The following is a 21,017-nucleotide window of genomic DNA, read 5'->3' as shown; positions in this document are numbered from 1 at the left end:
TCAGGTAAGATTAATGATTACTTCCATTGAATTTTGGTTGTTTTATATAATTTCATGGCTTTTGAATTTTTTTAAAAAATAGTTTCAAAACAGCATCCCGACCAAACTTTGACATAAACCCGTCTGTGATTCACTCAACATCTTCTGATCTTAACTATTCTATTAGTCAAAATAATTCATAATATCTGCTTCTTTTAAAATTTAAAATTTAGGTAGAATGTTATTTTATTAGGTTTATTGACCATGAATAAAAAAAAGCGTTGAAAAGAGGGACAAAAATATTTAAAAAACCACCAAAAGCTAGAAAAGAGTCAAAAGTTCGCCTCCCCCCCCCCCCACACACACACACACATTTTTCAATTTTGACCGGAATGACAAGTTCATGGACGACGGTGAAGACAACACAAGGGTTAAAAGCAGCTGATTGGCCCCAGATGTCCTGTTGATTATGACATCATCAGACAAATGAAGAAATCCACATAAGCAAGAACATCTCTGAGTTGAGAACACACACACACACACACACACACACTCTCTCTATTTGTGCGATCCTAATTAACTCCAATTAGAAATGCAAATAAGGAGCCACATCTTTGATTAAGCAGCAGTCGGGCTCCTTGTTGGTTTGTGATGTCCTCCTCTGACGCAGCCCAGTTGTGGAGAGAAGGAAGACGAAAGGAAAAAAAAAAAAAAGTATTGGGACACAGAAAAGGTTGTAATTAATGTAGAAATGCTTCATGTGAGATATTTCTAATTAGTCCCCAGTCCCTCCCTTTTGTTGCATCAGACCCACTTTTGGCCCCGCCAACTTCCCCGCGTTCCACAGGATGCAGAGGAATTACAGACTAATTACACAGAGACGGGCACTGGGATTCATCCGGCCCCCGCAATTTACATATGAGCTAATTAGCATATGAGGGAACTAATGACTAATCATTTAGCCAATTACAAGGCTGGGCTATCTCATTACGCTTTCGGAAAAAGTAGGCTCGGAGGAAAATGGGATTGTTTGAGACAAAGAAGAGAGTAGTAGGAGACCGTTTTTACCTTTACCTTTTTATTCCCTATGCTGCTCTATAAGCCATTGCTGATGTAATTCCCTCTTCTTTTTTTGTTTGTTTTGTATTACATGTTGTGGCGTCGTGTTTGTTATGTACTTCTAATTGATGTAGCCTGCTGTTAGTTGTCTATGTGTCCAGGCGTACTCCACCCCATCTGCCCTGGTTGGAAAGCACTTTTGGGTCATGTACAATTGTTTAATACTTTACTAAACAGACACTTAGCATACCTTTTACCAGGGATGTCAAACTCAATTTCACTAAGTGCCACACTGGAAAATAAGAATCACAACCACGGCCAGACAAGTTTAGTTTATTCACATGCTTTTATTTCATGGAAAAAGTCAAGCATCTTTTACTGTATTATTGCAGGTCTCATATAGCCTTCTCACTTACAGTTGGGTCGACAAAAACATCAGGAAAAAATGTCGGAAAAGGCACCAAAAACGTCGAAAGAAAGGGCCAAAAGCGTCGGCAAAAGAGACAGAAACTTCATAAGAAGTGACAAAATATTTGAAAAGCTACAAAAAACGAATTTATTGTGAACCTAAAATGACATGCGGGCCGGATCCAAATCTGCGAGGGGCCGGATTTGGCCCGCAGGCCTTATTTCTATTATTAAAATGATTCAGAGCATTTCAAAGGACCTACATATTAGTTTGAGTGTGTATTCTACACTGAACAAAATTATAAACGCTTGTTTTTGCCTAGCATTTTTCCTGAGCTGAACTCAGAGATCTAAGACTTTTTCTATGTACACATTTCTCTCAAATATTGTTCACAAATGTGTCTAAATCTGTGTTAGTGAGCACTTCTCCTTTGCCGAGATAATCCACCCACCTCACAGGTGTGGCGTATCAAGATGCTGATTAGACAGCAGGATTATTGCACACGTGTGACTTAGGCTGGCCACAATAAAAGGCCACTCTAAAATGTGCAGTTTTACTGTATTGGGGGGGTCCGGGGGTTCAAAAACCAGTCAGTATCTGGTGTTAGGGTTTATCTCTCTCTCTCTCTCTCTCTCTCTCGCTCTCTCTCTCTCTCTCTCGCTCTCTCTCTCTCGCTCGCTCTCTCTCTCGACCTGACTGCAGTTCGGCAAATGCTCACTTTTGATGGCGTCTGGCACTCTGGAGAGGTGTTCTCTTCACGGATGAACCCTAACCCTAACACCAGATACTGACTGGTTTTCGGACCCCCCGGGACCCCCAATACAGTAAAACAGCACAAAGGAGAAGTGCTCACCACCACAGATTTAGACACATTTGTGAACAATATTTGAGAGAAATGTGTACATAGAAAAAGTCTTAGATCTCTGAGTGTAGCTCATGAAAAATGAGGGGCAAAAACAAAAGGGTTGCGTTCATAACTTTGTTCAGTATAGCCTATATGTAAATGTGAAACCTGAACGAGGACAGAGGGGTGAGGAGCTTTTCGGGTGGGTCTCTACTGTCCTCTACTGGGACAACACGGCGCTGCACTGTGAAATAAAACGGGACAGCAGCAGCTGATGTCTCCACACACAAGCCCTTTATTATCAGTTCTCCAAACTCACAGGAAGCTCAAGTGTTTGACAGCCAACAGCTTACAGAACCGAGGGGAACACAGTTATTTACAGCTGTAAACTCAACAGGTTTCAGACTGACAGAGAACGTGTTAAAGGCATGCAAAGGGTTCAGACAACAAGGAAATAAATCCAACCACTTGCATACAAGTTGGAGGCTGATATTAAACTGTGCCTTTATTAGGTTTGAATAATACACATTCAAAATGTTTTTTTTTTTTGTATACACAGAACACAGTAAATGGTCCGTACAGTGTGTTTCAAATCACAGTTTTCGAACTCAAACACATTTCTGACGTACAGAAAAGAAAAATCTGTGAAAGAGCGGGATGTCATTTTAGGAAATATAATGGCAGTCTTAACCCAGAGTCTGACGAGAAGATGAATCAATCAGTCCATCTCAATGTGTTTCTCTCTCCGGGATGCGTTTACTGTCACCTGTAAGCCCAGCTTCATCAAAACAGCCACAACTGTCTTACTTTTTTGATTCTTGGACACAAAAATAGAATAAAGAAAAAAGAAAAAGCCGTGCATTTCAGTAGCAGTAGCGTCGGACCTGTTTCCCTGCAGTCATACGTTTTAGTTTTTATTTACAATAGATGCAGTTGGTATGCAGAAGTCAGTATAGGTTTTTTCCCTAACATAAAAACATCTACAACGTCTCATCTTCCCTCTACTCACCAGGGTTATCTCATTCTGTTTCTATGCCAATTTTGTTTTTTTTTAATGAATATCGTCACTGTCTGGTGAAAACCTTGGATGTCCAAAGCAATACTTTTTTAGGAAATGAAAATAAAATGCTAACTTGAAAACATTTATTGAGCTATTCGGGTCAGACAAAGGCAGACAGAAACTGTTTAAATATTTGTAAGACAGGCGTAAAGGGTGACCAACAGCATTGATTCATTCTTTTTATTTTTTATTTTATTTGACTAAATAACGAGATACAAGGTTAGCGACGATATGTAAACCGGAGGCGAGACATTTGGTGAAAATTGGTGATAAATTGCAGGTGAAAAACCATTGGAGGATTATATTCACTGGGAATGGTTTTCTCTCCGGTGAACAAAGAGCTGTTCTTTATTTTTATTTTTTTACTTTGACACCAGAGGTGGGTCATGTCCTGGGGTCCTGGGAGAAAAGCATTGGTTTTTTTTTCATTAGGCCTCCACAACAGATACCTGTAGTGCTACTTTTTTTTAGGTTCAGGGACGGCACTGCGTAGCATTTGTCTGCGTTAACAGCTCCTCCTAGTCCCACACCAAACCCAAGGGGACCGTGCTTTCTCCGTGTCTGCTCCCAGGCTTCGGAACAGCCTCCGGTCCCATATTAAAGCATGTTCTACCACCCTTTTTTCCCCCCCCACTTACTTTTAGCAACGTCTGAGGCTGCCTGGCTTCTGTCAAGCTACCTCCTGATCTGTCTTTCTATTCCCTATACTGCTTCAAAAGCCATTGCTGATGTAATTCACTCTTCTGACGTGCTTCTTTGTTGACGTTGTTTTACGCTGCAATTTGTTTTGTATTACATTTTGTGGCGTTTTGTTGGTTATGTACGTCTAATTAGCCTGCTGTTAGTTGTCTATGTGTCCAGGCATACTCTACCCCATCTGCCCTGGTTCTGGTTGGAAAGCACTTTTGGGTCAGCTTATGCTGTTTTAAATGTGCTTTATAAATAAAGATGACTTGACTTGACTTTTTGGGGATGTTGGAATGGGTATTTTTTCACTTTTTAAAGGGACCTAAGCTAGCAGTTTGTCAGATTCTAGCAGATTGTAAGCTTGGTTAAAGATGCCCGGAACATTCCTCTTTACTGGTATATTCATCTTCTCATCTGACTCGGACTTGCGGATTTGTTCCTTTATCCTTGATGGATTTAGCCTCACAGACAGTAAAGCTGTCTGTCATAATGAACTTACTCGAAAAAGACTTCAAAAACTTCAAGCAACTCACTACAAATGGAAAGGGCTCTGCATATGCACAATAAACAACAGCTATGTTCAAAGAAGCTATATATGTCTAATATGCCTGTATATGTTGCTATATTATACTTCATACTACTATACATAAAAAGTCTACACGGATAGATTTGAACTTTACAGAATGTATCTTTAAACAGGTTAGTCTGTACAGAACTGTCTTTGGGTAAACTCTGCATATTAATCATCCCAACCTCTACTTTCCACAGAAATTTATTCAACAGTGTTAAATGAAAGCACACATACTGTATCTCACACACACACACACACACACACACACACACACACACACACACACACACACACACACACACACACACACACACACACAATCAAATCCCAATCAATCATCCAACATCAACACTGCAGTGTGGCGATCAAAGCTAAAACCAATGTAACACTTTTCTGAAGAAAAATAAACTCTGTTCACCCGTTTATTCAATATTCAGATCGCTGAGATAAAACCGTGATTAAAAATAGACTCAGGTAGCGTGAGTCTGCCATGATTCAGATTAGATTCATATTATTCTATATACTGATCTGTGACATGTTAGTGAAGCAACAGTGAAGAAGTCCATCACACTCTGATTGAGAGTCCAGATACTCTGAAAACATCCACTCCAAAATATCGAAACACACAGCTGAAGGTGCTCTCTGTTGCATAGTTGGGTCCACCAGAGAAATGTCCAAGAAACTGATAAAAGTTTTGGGGGAGGGGTTGTGGAAAAGGCTGAGAAGGTTGTTGGAAAATGTATATATAATAATAATAATAATACTAAAAATTTGTTATTTGACTAGATTTCTCTCCTAAAGAACGACTGAAACCTCCTCAGCTGTAGCACAGCAGCGTATGTCTTAATACAGTCGTTGCCAAACCTTTTTTTATCCAGGCCCCCCCCCTCCTTTTGTAGATACAAATCATTGTATGCGATTCGACTGGGAGGTTGGCAGTCGGCTCCTGAAAATCCAATTGTGGTCGCCACTACGTATTTCGGTAGTTGTGGTGTTTGGTGTGGCTTTGTCGTGCTTGCGTTACGTTTCGTTTCCCCGGCAATCCTTGCTCCGTGCTTAGCAGTGCAGCAGAAACATGCATTACTTATATTTATCAAGCGTCGCTAAGCCTCCCCTGTTATAACTCCCCCCCCTCCCTACCCAGTTTGGGAACCACTGTCTTAATACATATTATCTTACAAAGCTGGGATGAAGGCTGGGGAGTTCTTCTTTTCTAGCCTAGAAATCTAGACGCACCCTAGTGGCAGCAAATGTAATTTCCAGCCAGGGGGGGTCTAGGCACTCTCCGTTGGCTTTCGAGCTGGATAAACCAAACTCTGGTCAGGCCAATCACATCGTGTATAGAGTCGGTGGGCGGGGCTTATGGCTGCTGCTGCTGGGAACAGTGGTCTTCTGGAAGACTTGGAGTTCAGCTTTTCTTTGAGAAAAGAACAAAGAACGGCCCTGAAGTCATTCTTAAAAAAGGAAGATGTTTTCGGAGTTTTGCCGACCGGATACGGCAAAAGTTTAATCTATCAACTAGCTTCGCTACCTTCTTCGTTGCTCTGCCTGGTTGTAGCGCTATCCTATTGCGTGCAGAGAGAATTTGAAAGACAACCGTTTATCCCGCCCCTCGGATTGATGCGCTGCCAATGGTGAGTTCCCAGACCCAGAACATCTGGATGTGGGTCTGGCTTGTCAGGCTGCTTCTTTTCCATTTTGACAGCCACAACAGAAAGACCTGTGCTGTCCTTGCCGCTGCTGGCGTCCTAATACCACGGGGGGACTAGAGAGATTTTTGAGGCTGACTCATAACAATAGGAAAGCTTCAACTTTTTGTTTGATAAGGATTGTCACTTATTTAAAGACTCAGAGGCCCTGTGCACAGTCACACAAGTGTGTGTGTGTTTTTTTTTTTTTTTAAATAAATATGTATTTATTTTTCTTTGTTACAACTTAGCTCTCCTCTCAGGTCGGTGTCGGAGTATACAGTGTGTGTTTTGTTATTATGATTGTAACATTTGATGTTCTATTTGCTTTGTATGTGTGTATGCTTATGTAAAGGACTTGTAATTGCATTTGTGTATGAACATGTGAATGAATTTCTCTGCCTTACAGACATCTCCTTCACTCTCCCTGTTTTTAAAAAAAACCTAAAATAAACAGTGCTAGTTTTATACGACCTAAATATATCTTTGGTATGCCTGTGCTGCACTTTGTTATTTATCAACTGACATATGCGGCGATAAAGAAATATTTATAAGCTCAAACCGGCCAATATTGTGAACCATGCCATGTATCGGCCGGGCTCTGGGGGTGACTGTAGAGACGCACGTCGTACGGCACTCGTGTGGTTTGGATTTCAAAAGGATTTTCAGGCCAGACTTGTGTTTTTGTCCAGGTTTTACAAGCCACGTCTTTGTCCACAACCCATCCAAAAAAAGGGCAAAAGGTAAACATCACACAATATTGCTGCAGGAACAAAGTGCAATTTAGCTTCTTTCGTCATCGTGTGTAAGCTGCACTTACATGGTTTTTTGGAAAGCCTGAACGGTAGATGAGAACATCACGCTGCGTCCTTGGAGGCCGCCGCCGCGGCAGCCGGCGTGCGCAGGACTTGGCCAGCGTGTCTCCCGCCGCCTTTCTTGCTGCGGCCCGGAGAGCTGGGGTTGGACGCTGACATTCGGACGCTCCCCGCCCCGTGAGGAGGAGGAGGAGGGAGGGGGGAGGGGGAGGGAGGGGAGGAGGAAGAGGAGGTCGGGGACAGAGAGGAGGAGGTGGAGGACGAGGAGGGCGAGGATGAAGAGTAGGAGGATGACGTGTAGCAGCTGTGTTGGGAGGCGTGGGCGGCGCTGGAAGTGGCGGTGGCGGTGGAGGTGAGGGCGAGGTGCTGCTGGCGTTTGCTGCTGCCGCCGCCGCCGCCACCGCTGCTGCGAGGCCCGCGCTGGGCCGGGCCGCCGCTAGCGTGGGATGGCGACGAGACGTGGCTGGATGAGGGGAGGAGACGACCCAGATTCAGAGACGGGATGAACGATTTGTGAGGAGGAGCGGGGACAGAAAAGGAAGGCAAGGGCCGAGAGGGGGAGCGCGGCGGGGAGTCTGGCGCGTTTTTCACCGCGGAGGAAGAGGAGAGGGGACACAGAGGAGCCGGTTGCCTGGAAGGCTGGGCGGAGGAAGCAGAAGCGGGACGGGAGGGACACTTTGAAGGCGGAGACAGAAGAGAGGGTTTCCCAGAAGAGGGGGTGGAGGAAGCAGAGGGTGAAGAAGCAGAGGAGGAAGAGGAGGAGGAGGAGGAGGAGAGTTCGGTGGTGTCTGAGCAGTGAGGAGTGGACAGAGAGGCAGACGAGTGTTTCCCAGAGCTATGGCACAAGGCTGGGATCTTAGAGGCACGCAAAGCAACGAGCGAATGGCTACTATCCCCGGCTGCTCTACTGCTTCCGCTGTCCGCCTGTAAACAGACATCACGGGATACGGCAAGTCAAAGCCAACAACACACAGCGTACAGGAAAAAAAGGAGAACTACACTCAATTTGAGCACCCACAGATGTTACTTCTATGGCTTTGGCCAGCCAATCCCTTTCTTAACGCTAGAAATGGTACAGTCCACTCGTCTCACGCCACAAAGTGGCACAGAGAAAACGTTCCTACAAAGCAGATGAGGCCGGTAACCTGTTGACACCGTAGATATTGTTCTATAGCTATGGTTGACACACTGACCATTAGTGCTCTGATTTAAAGGTCCCATGGCATGAAAATTTCACTTTATGAGTTTTTTTTAAACATTAATATGAGTTCCCCCAGCCTGCCTATGGTCCCCCAGTGGCTAGAAATGGTGATAGGTGTAAACCGAGCCCTGGGTATCCTGCTCTGCCTTTGAGAAAATGAAAGCTAAGATGGGCCAATCAGGAATCTTCTCCTTATGAGATCATAAGGAGCAAGGTTACCTCCCCTTTCTCTGTTTTGCCCGCCCAGAGAATGTGGCCCACCCATGAGAGAGAGAGAGACATCATGGCTTTCAAACGAGCAAAGTGGCAGTTGGTCAAGGCCACACCCCCACCCTCCACCTTGCCCCCTCCCCCCCCTCTCCTCCTCAATAGCTACAGACAGGCTTCAAAATTAACTTTTTCGTCTACCAGCCAAATGGCTAATGAATGTTCAAATATTACCAGCCATTCAATAGATTACCATTGGGTTTTTTGGCTGGTGAGTGAAGCAAATCTACCAGCCACTTGCATATTTCACCAGCATTTGGCTGGTAAACGGTGCTAATTTAGAACCCTGGCTACAGACACAGAAATGGCACATACTAAGTAAAGCTCATTGTGGGACTGGCTCTAGTGGCTGTAATTCTGCACCAAGGCTGAATTTCGGGAAAGAGAATTCAGATACAGTATTAGGGGACCACTAAGGTCTATATAAAAGAGACTTCAGATACAGTATTAGGGGACCACTAAGGTCTATATAAAAGACACTTCAGATACAGTATTAGGGGACCACTAAGGTCTATATAAAAGAGACTTCAGATACAGTATTAGGGGACCACTAAGGTCTATATAAAAGACACTTCAGATACAGTATTAGGGGACCACTAAGGTCTATATAAAAGCATCCAAAGAGCACCATGTCATGGGACCTTTCACGTCAGACCTGGGAGAGCTTGAAACTAGTTCTTGCGATGTGTCGTCAGACCGGTCTAAAGGTCAGAGTCTACAGCTGTTGGCCAATCACAGCCTGCCGTCACAGAGAGGGCTGAGATCAAAATGAATTGTACAGTGGTGGAAGAAGTATTTATATCCTTTACTTAAAGAGGTGCTATGCAGTTTTAGCAATTTCTTCGCTGTTTTGTTGCTTTTTGCTCGCAGGTTTCTCTATAGAGCTCCACCTACAGCTTCGGATTAGATATAACTGCTGACTCCTCGCTCGGTCAGTCTGCCGTTTCCTCTTTCTCTGTTCCTCCGACAATGCTTTCCTAGCTTTCTGCTTCTTTTTTACCGGCTCAGCCATGACGATAATGTGAAAAACTCCATCGCTACCTTGTTCTTATAGCTGGCCGGTTCCTGAATGGGCGTGTATGTGTGCAGTGCCGTGAAGCAATTTGTTACATCGCGAGACCTGATATCACGCGGTACTTCCTGCCGCTGAAAAGTTGCAAGGGGGGTTTTTCCGCTCACAGGCGCTAGGAGGAAGCGAGACGACCACCATTCAACCCGAAAAAAGGTCATATAACCATTCCAATGACTCCGAAGCTGTTCAGTTAAGGTAAATTAAGCCAAAAAAAAACACACTTAATTACACCGAAAAGTCCTGCATTGAAATTGTTACTTTAGTAAAAATATGGCAAAATGTACTTTTATACTGTATATTTAATATTACTGGATTCATTTTAACTATAACTGCTGTCGGGTTGGAGATATATCTCCAACCTGGCCTGGGAACACCTCGGGATCCCCCAGTCAGAGCTGGTTAGCAGCCACATAGTCCACACATATTTAAAGTTACTATGTGTAGGATTTGAATTTTTTTTTAGCATTAAGTCCTAGCAGTAGCTAGTTCTTTCGAATATTTGGTTGCCTACACACTGACTCCTAGGATAAACAGCCACTGTACAGTGAACTGCTGATTAGAAGTCCCCTCATAACAGAACATCTTGAGGAGGTGTCTCATGTACTGATCCCATCGTTGTTGACCTCTGGGTGTTCGCCCTAAAAGCCCAGGCAAAGTGTGTCAGATTACAGGTTAAGCCCATTCTCACTTATCTGTTTACATCCAAAGTGTAGAAATGGAGTTGCTGTTGCACATGATGTAACGACAAATGCAAATGCTGAGGATAAGCCCTCCTTTTTCCTCTCAGGCAGGGTCTCTATATGTTGTTGGTCGCTGGGCAGTATTTAGGCTCACAGAACCAGCCACATTTTCTCTTTTTGGCTGAATTGCACTTTTGCGTTCCATCACATATAACAATATTTTTTGGGATTAACAGGATTCCTGAAGAAACGTTCTTTCTTTTTTCTATACTGGCCAAAGACATAGTAGTAGCACGCATGAGTGACCTAATGAAGTGCTACTTCTCTTAAATTAATCACGATCAGCCTGGAAACAGTAAAGTTCATGTACAAACAAAATGTCTGTGACAGAAATTATTTCAAGACATAAAATACTTTCAGAATAACTCCTTTTGTAATTACTTTAACTTGTCATGAAAGACATTATGATTAAACTCTCTAAACAGTGGTGCCACCGACCACAACATACATGCAGTACTGACACGATGACATATACTTTCATGACACATAAATGTGAGGGTAAGCAATGACGGAGGTTTCAACTGGATTATTAATATTTGTAAATGGTGGCTTTTGTGTCCTTGTTTGAGGAACAAGAGATTTTGAGAGTTTTTGACACCCGGATATAATATTTCCACAACTCACTGCCAGATGAAGAAGGCTTGTACACAGTGAACATGCAGGCTACATGCAGGTCAAGATCCACTCCCTGATCCAGAAACTCAACTGTCAACTGAGCTGAGTTAGGAAACGAAGCTAATTTTGGATATGGAGGCATTAATGGTTACTATCGCAAAATCAGGGAGTGTATCTTGAAAGAAGGGAGCCAAGGTGAAGAGGAACATGCACAGACAGATATAACTGGAGATAGACCACACAAGATGGCAGAAATGAGCTCAACAGATTTAAAAACGCACTGCAAACAGTCAAATCATTAACAAGTGATTCACTCTTTTTCCAAGCTATTGACTAATTGTTAATATATAAAACAGACAAGTAATGGCAGACTTTTCACCCTCATCTAAGCTATTTATCTCAAATAAGATAGTAATTTACACAGATGACTTAACCCCAAATTTCTGCTTGCTGATTGCATATTTCAGGGACTAAGAGGGTAAACTCATGTCTCATGAGTCTACCCAGATTTCAATATTTATAAAACTTCATGGTAAGCAGAATCCACCTGGAGTTTCAGATGATTTCTTTAAAGTGGAAACATTCATTATTGATTTTCTTTAAATAATGATGATGGGAGGGTTATGTTGACCCTCTGTTAGTTACCACTAAGTAGTTGAATGTACTGATACGCGACAACAAAAGGTCAAAGGTTGATGACTAACCCTAACCCTGCAATATGAGGAACACAAATCCAGTTGCCATTTGTTGGAGCATTACTGGGGATTTCCACCGAATGCAGAACGTCTGTGGACCGGCTCCGCTGCATGTCGGCTCCGTGCTCCGCTGTCCGTCAATACCCAACCAGGTCTGGATTTGTTGCGTAACGGCTGCGGCCGTGACTGACAGTTGAAGTCACGAGGACCAACGAGATCTCGTGAATTCAGGTAGAATAGAACCACAAAACCAACAACAGTTAGTTTCCATCCAGAGGAGTAGAGGGGGAAACAACTCTGTGCTGTGTTTTCAAGGTGTAGTGCAGGGACATATGATCGGATTGAGATGAGCACGGTGTATTTTATTTTGAAAATGAACCGGATGTTTTATTTTGCTTCTGTGCTCAACTTCCTGTCCCGCACTATCTGCCGTGTGCTGAATTGCTGCGGAGCTCTCCAGCGTCCGGCAAAAATAGAAGCTCTGGGTATCTGCTCCGGAGGGCTGCGGACCGCCGGAGCTGGGACGCAGTCGGAACGCAGCCGTTCTGCAACCGGTGGAAATACACACGTTGACTTTAATGGAAACCTAATGACTCCGCCGCCGTTCCAGAGCGGATCCGCAGACGTTCCGCAACTGGTGGAAATTGGGGGTTACAGTGATTCCCCTTCAGTCTATGCTGACTCAGGTCTCTCAGAGTTCATTTACCTGCTTCTGGGTGGCCTGCTGCTGGCCCTTAGTTGTCGTCTCTGGCGAGGCAGAGGAGGGCGAGGGACGAGACTTGGTGTGGAGTCGCTGAGCAGAAGAGCTGGCGCTGCTGCTGGAGGTCTAGCAAGGAGATGCATAATCACAGGGTTAGTTAGTAACATGCGTCCTGATGTAACGAACATGTGCATTACTGTACGTAGTGGGGTATATCAGTCATCACTGCTGGTTGAAATGGGCAAACAGTGAGAACATTTTAAACACTATCAGACGATATTGAGCAACATTATCAAAGATGTGATTGGTTGCAAACAGACAGGAAATGTGTGCAGGGCGATGTGAAGTGAGGCAAAAGTCCATCTGCTTGAGCTGAAAATGTTTTTACTTTTGCAAAAGCAATTCATACAAAGGGAGGAAAATAACAGAGAGAAGTTAGGCAAGTTTTGGGAACACAGGCAAACTCCTGGTACGTATATAGGCAGGCTGGCTGAACCTAACGTTAGTACAGTGGGACCAAATTCCATTCTCAAATTCTCTGTCCACAGGCGCAAATGCCAGGAGGTGAGTTCTTACTAAAGCAAAATTATGACTGATTTGTTAACTGCATGTCAAATTAATCAGAGCACACAAGGCCTAAGTTACCATAAGACCGGTTACTGACAAGCATTTAAAAGGCTATCTTTAAATGGAGTCCAACACAGTCACTCCACATTAAACATAACGGGGCTACATTCAATTCCAGGTAACCTCGCGAGGAACAATGAGGGCAAAACAGCCTCACCTAACTATTTTAACTGAATATTCTCCGTCTAGCCACGCTGAAAACACAGAATTTGCAGCACGTTACCAGGCCGTTCACTACCGAGCCTGTTTGTAACCGGTAGGCAACCCCAACGTGATCTTCCCCTGTTTAACTAACATTACGAGATAGTGTGCAACTATCCTGCTTTTTTTTACAGACGTGAACTCACCACAGACACTTGCCTTGTTCATGGACTCAAGGCGAGTGCGCTGCTGAGAATGAATAGGAGAAACACTGGAATGGATATTTGGCGTTACTTTATGGGGAACACTACATCAAACTTGAAATTAGATTAATGTCCCGGATCGTTCCGGCCCACTTTAACCCCTGATTAGAACACCGAACATATGTGAAGAGTCAGACAGTCAGAGCAGAGAGCCCGCCACCAGCCCAGCATCACTGAAGCAAGCGAGCTCCGCAGGCAGAGGAACATCAGACCTGTTTCTTGGTGGAGGTTTTCCCAGTGTCGTGTGGAGGCTGTGCTTTGGCCTTCTTACTCTGAGGTGGATTTGGGCCCTTGAGGATCTGAGAGGCTGGCCTCTTGGACGGGCTTCTCTCCCTTTCTCGTTTGGCTTTGTCTTTAAGCTGAGCTCTGTCAGTGGAGTCAACGGATGAATCGGGGGACTGAGGAGGCGAAGACATACTGCCCACACTGATTTCCAACTGTTTAATGGACTCTTCCAGACTGTCAATAGAGTCGAGCGTAGTTTTGCAGAGCTCCTTCCTCTGGCTATGTGACTTTGAGTGTCTGGTGTCAATGGGAGAGGAGACCTTGATGTCTCTGTCGCAGGCATTGCCTTCACCCAAGTTCAATTGTTTGTTACTGTTGGTCTCAAACCTCTTTGATTCTTTTGTCTTCTTCTTGGTCGTCTTAGCTGGCGTTCTGTCCGATGCTATCTCTTCCTCTTCCTCATAGACAACAACCTGAAGAGTCTTCTTTCCTGTTTTGATTGTCCCTGTCCGCATGGCCTCTCTAATTGCAGCCAGTTTGTCTTTGGGAAACTTAAATTTAAATTTCCTTTTGGTCTCTGGCTTTCTAGGCGATTCTGGTTTATCCTGGTCTTGGTTTTCAGAAATTGAGCCATTATGGCCTGAAGTTCTCTGATGTTGCATATGTAGAGAATTCTGACCATTTCCTGTGAAGTCTTTAAGGGCTAAGCCCATATTTGATTCGGTGATGCACATTTTTCTTACGTCCTGTTTCTCTTCATCATGCAGTGTCTCCTTTTCCTCCACAATATTTTCTGGAAAGAGAATCCCATTAAAGTCTTCCTCACATTCAAAGATGGTAGACAGACGCTTGTAGGCTTGAATGTCCATAGGCTCATTCAGGAAAATGATAATAGGTTTCTTATCAGAGTCATCACTGTCCTGGAAACTCCGGTTCTCATATGCCAGATAAATGGGTTCACCCGTGCTGTCCCCAGCTGCGGTCTGTACGTCAGAGGGACTCATTTCAGCTAGGTCTTCCTCTTTGGACTGTGTCCGGACTCTTGGACTCCTGGAGATTCTAAAGCTGATTTTACCAGACGGAGGTGGTGGAGGAGGAGGAGGAGGAGGTCCCTCATTGTCCCAAATTTCGGGGCTCAGGCTACCTCCTTCTTCTGTGTATTGCGGTTGGTCCCTGGATAGCTGCACCGTTGCCTCCGGGTTCTGGGATAAAGGTTTAGGGACAGGAGAAGAAGCTACACACTCTGGGTCTGACCTCAGAGACCTATCCTGCTCAACGTCTATCAAGCAATCCTCTGGGGTGTTTTCTTTTTGTAGAGTTACAACCACCATCAGGTTTGACTTCTTCTCAGCTGGTACCTCTCTGACAGAGTTTTCATTTGTCTGCTCAGGACTTGTGTCAGTAGCTTGAAGGTTTTCTTTTTGAAGAGTAACAACCGTTGTAAACTTGACCTTCTTTTCTGCTGCGGTTGGGGAGCGCACATGTCCAACAACCTCCTCGTTAATCTGATCAGAACTTTTCAGAGTAAGATCATTTTGTTTTTGTGAAGTTGTCACTGCAAGTACCTCCAACTTCTCTGCTTTCTTTTGGGTTGGTGTTGGTACCTCCTCATTCTTCTGGACAGCCTGAACATCTTGTAAAGCGACCGGTGGGGATACCAACGCCTTCTCTACTCTTGCACAGTTTGAGGAAGGCAATTGTTTCAGCACATTCTGCTCTGTTTCCTTCTTCTTATTAGGACTGACATTGTCTTTCTTTACTCCAATGTGTCCTTCCAGTGCAACTGCTGTTATGAGTTTACGAGGGCAGCCATCTGTAATTCCCATTTGAGAAACTGACTGGTGGTCAGATGGTGCTAACTCTGAAATCTTTAGACCTGGAGATGTCCTCAACTCTTTTTTCCATTGCTTATTTCCACCTGGCAAATCATTATAATTTGACAGTTCTGTAGTCACCTATGATTAGAAAAAGCAAGATTAAACACTTCATAACCTGGAAATTAATAAGAAAAATATTAAATTTAGTGTTTTATATCCCAGTATTACTTAAAATACATGCCCATTGTTTCTCCAGTATTATTGTAGACAACTAGTGTTCATATAAGCATTCTCGTGTCTTTGTATCTATTACCTATGTAGGCAAGGTTGTGCATGTGCTGTATTGTGGGTGTGTGGGCTCAGGCATAGTGTGATCGATCCCAGTTAAAAGGATATGAAAGAATTGAGAAGCCAAAAGCAGGGTGGAGAGCTGAAGTTTATTAATCCCAAAAGGCAGGTATGGAGTATGTACAGTTCATATAACCAAAGATCAAGGGAAGAAAATGCAAGAGGCACTGCCAGGGCGAAAGATGTTTAGGACAGTTTTCATCGCACTTTTCCTATTGGCAGTTTGGACCTACCGCTGGGCTGAGGTGGGTGTGGCTTACCTGCGTCAGAGTTTACGAAAGCGGAACTTAACGACAGACTAAGAGAGTCGGAAAGAAAGCCAGGTGTTTTTGGAATGGCGGGTTTTTTTCCCTATCAAGTTGTGTTATGGTTTGTCCCCATCTTAAATGTCACGATAAATGTCCTGAACATCCTACACGTAACAATATTATCATGTTTTAACACAGTGATGGAAGAGTTAATCTGACCCATGGCTACTATGTTTTTCAAGAAGAAGAGATTACAGAAAGGTAGCACCAGTTTAGTGTCATGATGTTCTGATTTATATCACTAGAATCATATACTATACTGTGACTTTTTTCGATATGCTATAGCCTATTGACTTTTTTCGACATACTATTCTATTAGTATTTTTTTATACATACTATACTATGTCTTTTTTATCCGTTTTTCGACATACTATAATGACTTTTTAATGTTTTTTTCAAAATGTGAAAGTTTGCATGTTCTGCTAGACTATGCTATTACATTTTATCACTTTTTTCAAGATACTCTACTGACTTTTTTATCACTTTTTTTCGACATACTACTATGATGTTTTATTCACTTTATCATCATACTATCCTATTTACTTTTTTAAATTACTTTTTCAACATGCTATACTATGACTTTTTTGACATTCTATGAATTTTATGACTTTTTTCGACATACTATACTATGACTTTTTTATCCAATTTCGACATACTATACTACGACTTTATTCGACATACTATACTATGACTTTTTTATCCAATTCGACATACTATACTACGACTTTATCCCTGTTTTCGACATAATATGCCATGACTTTTTTTGACGTACTATACCATGACTTTTTTATTACTTTTTTCGACATACTATACCATGACTTTTTTATCCATTTTCGACGTACTATACTATGACTTTTTTATCACTTTTTCGACGTACTATACTATGACTTTTTTATCACTTTTTTCAACAAACTATACTATGACATTTTTCGACGTACTATACTATGACTTTTTTATCACTTTTTTCAACATACTATACCATGACTTTTTTATCGCTTTTTTCAACATACTAGACCATGACTTTTTTCGACATATTATACTATGACTTTTTTATCCAATTTCGACATACTAAACTATGACTTTATCCCTGTTTTCGACATAATATGCCATGACTTTTTTCGATGTACTATACTATGACTTTATCACTTTTTTCAACATACTATACTATGACTTTTTATCACTTTTTTCAACATACTATACTATGACTTTTTATCACTTTTTTAAATATACTACACCATGACTTTTTTATCACTTTTTCGACATACTATACTATGACTTTATCAGTGTTTTCGACATACTATACCATGACTTTTTTTATCGCTTTTTCGACATACTATACTATGACTTTTTTCGACATACTATACCATGACTTTTTATCGTTTTTTCGACATAACTATACTATGACTTTTTTTCGACATACTATACTATGACTTTTTTACAATTTTTTCAACAAACTATACTATGACATTTTTCGGCGGCATCATACTATGACTTTTTATCACTTTTTTCGGAGCGTACTATACTATGACTTTTTTATCACTTTTTTCAACATACTATACCATGACTTTTTTATCGCTTTTTTCAACATACTAGACCATGACTTTTTTCGACATATTATACTATGACTTTTTTATCCAATTTCGACATACTAAACTATGACTTTATCCCTGTTTTCGACATAATATGCCATGACTTTTTTCGATGTACTATACCATGACTTTTTTATCACTTTTTTCAACATACTATACCATGACTTTTTTCGACATATTATACTATGACTTTTTTATCAAATTTCGACATACTAAACTATGACTTTATCCCTGTTTTCGACATACTAAACTATGACTGTATCCCTGTTTTCGACATAATATGCCATGACTTTTTTCGACGTACTATACTATGACTTTTTTATCACTTTTTTCAACATACTATACTATGACTTTTTTATCACTTTTTTCAACATACTACACCATGACTTTTTTTATCACTTTTTTCGACATACTATACCATGACTTTTTTATCCATTTTTGACATACTATACTATGACTTTATCAGTGTTTTCGACATACTATACCATGACTTTTTTATCGCTTTTTTCGACATACTATCCAGTTGTTGCAGGTTTTCTTGTTAACGTGTGAAAAAGTTATTTCCTCAGAAAAACAAGCAAAAACAACGATCCTATTTTTCTGAATTAATGAGTCATTATCTTATGAGTTCCCAAAAACAGAGCTCTTCTTCTGTAACCCTGCAAACATGAACCTTCTTTCTTGTATTTACTTCCTGTATGAAATCAGGACATGCTTCACAGAGGCAAAAATAGAGCTCAGTTTTTGGGAATTCATAAACTTTTCTGTCAGGTCAGGTAGCTTAGAGTGATAAGAAAATGACTGAAAAACACCTGTTTAACTGTTCAAATCTTGTAATCTGCAACAATTTTAATTGATGAAGAAAAAAGTGATAAGGTTGCGTACCTGTCTCTTTCCAAACCAGTTGTTTTGAAGAGATAAATGCACTTTTCGACATACTATACTATGACTTTTTTAGCTTTTTTCGACATACTATACTATGACTTTTTTAGCTTTTTTCGACATACCGTACTATGACTTTCTTTCGACATACCATACTAATCTTTTTTTTCTCGCTATTTTTGGCATACAATACTATGATTAAGCTTTTTACGCAAAAACATGACCCTTCTTTCTTGTATTTGCTTTACTAAAGAGGCAAAAAAACAGAGCTCTGTTTTGGGGAATGGATAAACTTTTCTGTTATGTCAGATAGCTTAGAGTGAAAGGAAAATGATTGAATGACACAAGGTTGAGTGTTCAGATCTTACAGGCAGCAACAATTCTGATTGATAGTATAAATAGTAATGCTATACTATGAATTTTTTGACATACTATACTATGACTTTTTTTCGACATACTATACTATGACTTTTTTATCACTTTTTTCAACATACTATAATGTGACTTTTTTCAACATACTATACTATGACTTTTTTCAACATACTATAATATGACTTTTTTATCCCTTTTTTCAACATACTATAATATTACTTTTTTTCGACATACTATACTATGACTGTTTTATCACTTTTTTCAACATACTATATCACTTTTTTATCACTTTTTTCAACATACTATACTATGACTTTTTTATCCCTTTTTTCAACATACTATAATATGACTTTTTTTCGACATACTATACTATGACTTTTTTATCCCTTTTTTCAACATACTATAATATGACTTTTTTATCACTTTTTTCAACTTACTATATTACTTTTTTCAACATACTATATTATGATTCTTTTCGACATGCTATACTATGACTTTTTTCAACTGACTATACTATGATTTTTGTATGACTTTTTTATTACTTTTTTCAACATACTATATGACTTTTTTATCACTTTTTTCAACATACTATACTATGACTTTTTTATCACTTTTTTAACATGCTGTACAATGATTTTTTTTATATACTATACTATGACTGTTTTATCACTTTTTTCAACATACTATACTATGACTTTTTTCAACATACTATGCTATGACTGTTTTATCACTTTTTTCAACATACTATACTATGACTGTTTTATCACTTTTTTCAACATACTATACTATGACTTTTTTAGCACTTTTTTAACATGCTATACAATGAGTTTTTCGATATACTATACTATTCATTTTTATCACTTTTTTAACATGCTATACAAGGGTTTTTTGATATACTATACTATTAATTTTTATCACTTTTTAACAATGAAAAAATGACTTTTTTCAACATACTATATATGTGACTTTTTCAACATACTATACTATGACTGTTTTATCACTTTTTTTCAACATACTATAATATCACTTTTTTATCACTTTTTTCAACATACTATACTATGACATTTTTATCCCCTTTTTTCAACATACTATAATATGACTTTTTTTCGACATACTATACTATGACTGTTTTATCACTTTTTTCAACATACTATAATATGACTTTTTTATCACTTTTTTCAACATACTGTAATATGACTTTTTTTCAACATACTATACTATGACTTTTTTATCACTTTTTTCAACATACTATAATATGACTTTTTTATCACTTTTTTCAACATACTATAATATGACTTTTTTTCAACATACTATAATATGACTTTTTTTTCCCGGACCATACTATACTATCACTTTTTTTCGACATACTATACTATGACTGTTTTATCACTTTTTTCAACATACTATAATATCACTTTTTTATCCCTTTTTTCAACAATACTATAATATGATTTTTTTTCGACATACTATACTATAACTGTTTTATCACCTTTTTCAACATACTATACTATGACTTTTTTATCCCTTTTTTCAACATACTATAATATGACTTTTTTTTCGCACATACTATACCATGACTTTTTTATCCCTTTTTTCAACATACTATAATATGACTTTTTTGCACATACTATGATATGACTTTTTTATCACTTTTTTCAACTTACTATATTACTTTTTTCAACATACTATATTATGATTCTTTTCGACATGCTATACTATGACTTTTTTCAACTGACTATACTATGATTTTTGTATGACTTTTTTATTACTTTTTTCAACATACTATATGACTTTTTTATCACTTTTTTCAACATACTATACTATGACTTTTTTATCACTTTTTTAACATGCTGTACAATGATTTTTTTTATATACTATACTATGACTGTTTTATCACTTTTTTCAACATACTATACTATGACTTTTTTCAACATACTATGCTATGACTGTTTTATCACTTTTTTCAACATACTATACTATGACTGTTTTATCACTTTTTTCAACATACTATACTATGACTTTTTAGCACTTTTTTAACATGCT

The 21,017-nt window shown here is 40.1% G+C and overlaps 1 protein-coding gene across 9 annotated transcripts in view; it reads right to left on the bottom strand.

Moving 5' to 3' along the window:
* Positions 1-6,495: 6,495 nt before the first annotated feature.
* LOC120568159 (sickle tail protein homolog) overlaps positions 6,496-21,017 on the bottom strand; it is a 99,814-nt gene continuing 85,292 nt past the window's right edge. For 5 of the 9 annotated variants that reach the window (XM_039815475.1, XM_039815477.1, XM_039815476.1 and 2 more), the window contains 3 exons: positions 13,646-15,613; positions 12,409-12,528; positions 6,496-8,036 (listed from right to left, as the gene is read on the bottom strand). In XM_039815475.1, the coding sequence (XP_039671409.1) occupies positions 7,155-8,036; positions 12,409-12,528; positions 13,646-15,613 (2,970 nt within the window). In that variant the 3' untranslated portion in view covers positions 6,496-7,154. Of the gene's footprint in view, positions 8,037-9,907; positions 11,233-12,408; positions 12,529-13,645; positions 15,614-21,017 lie in introns of those variants that run through there. The other 4 variants (XM_039815482.1, XM_039815483.1, XM_039815480.1 and 1 more) reach the window with 3 other exon arrangements.

The sequence above is a fragment of the Perca fluviatilis genome, chromosome 11, assembly GCF_010015445.1.
Source record: "Perca fluviatilis chromosome 11, GENO_Pfluv_1.0, whole genome shotgun sequence".
Taxonomy (NCBI): domain Eukaryota; kingdom Metazoa; phylum Chordata; class Actinopteri; order Perciformes; family Percidae; genus Perca; species Perca fluviatilis.
This window is presented reverse-complemented; position numbering and strand designations above follow the sequence as displayed.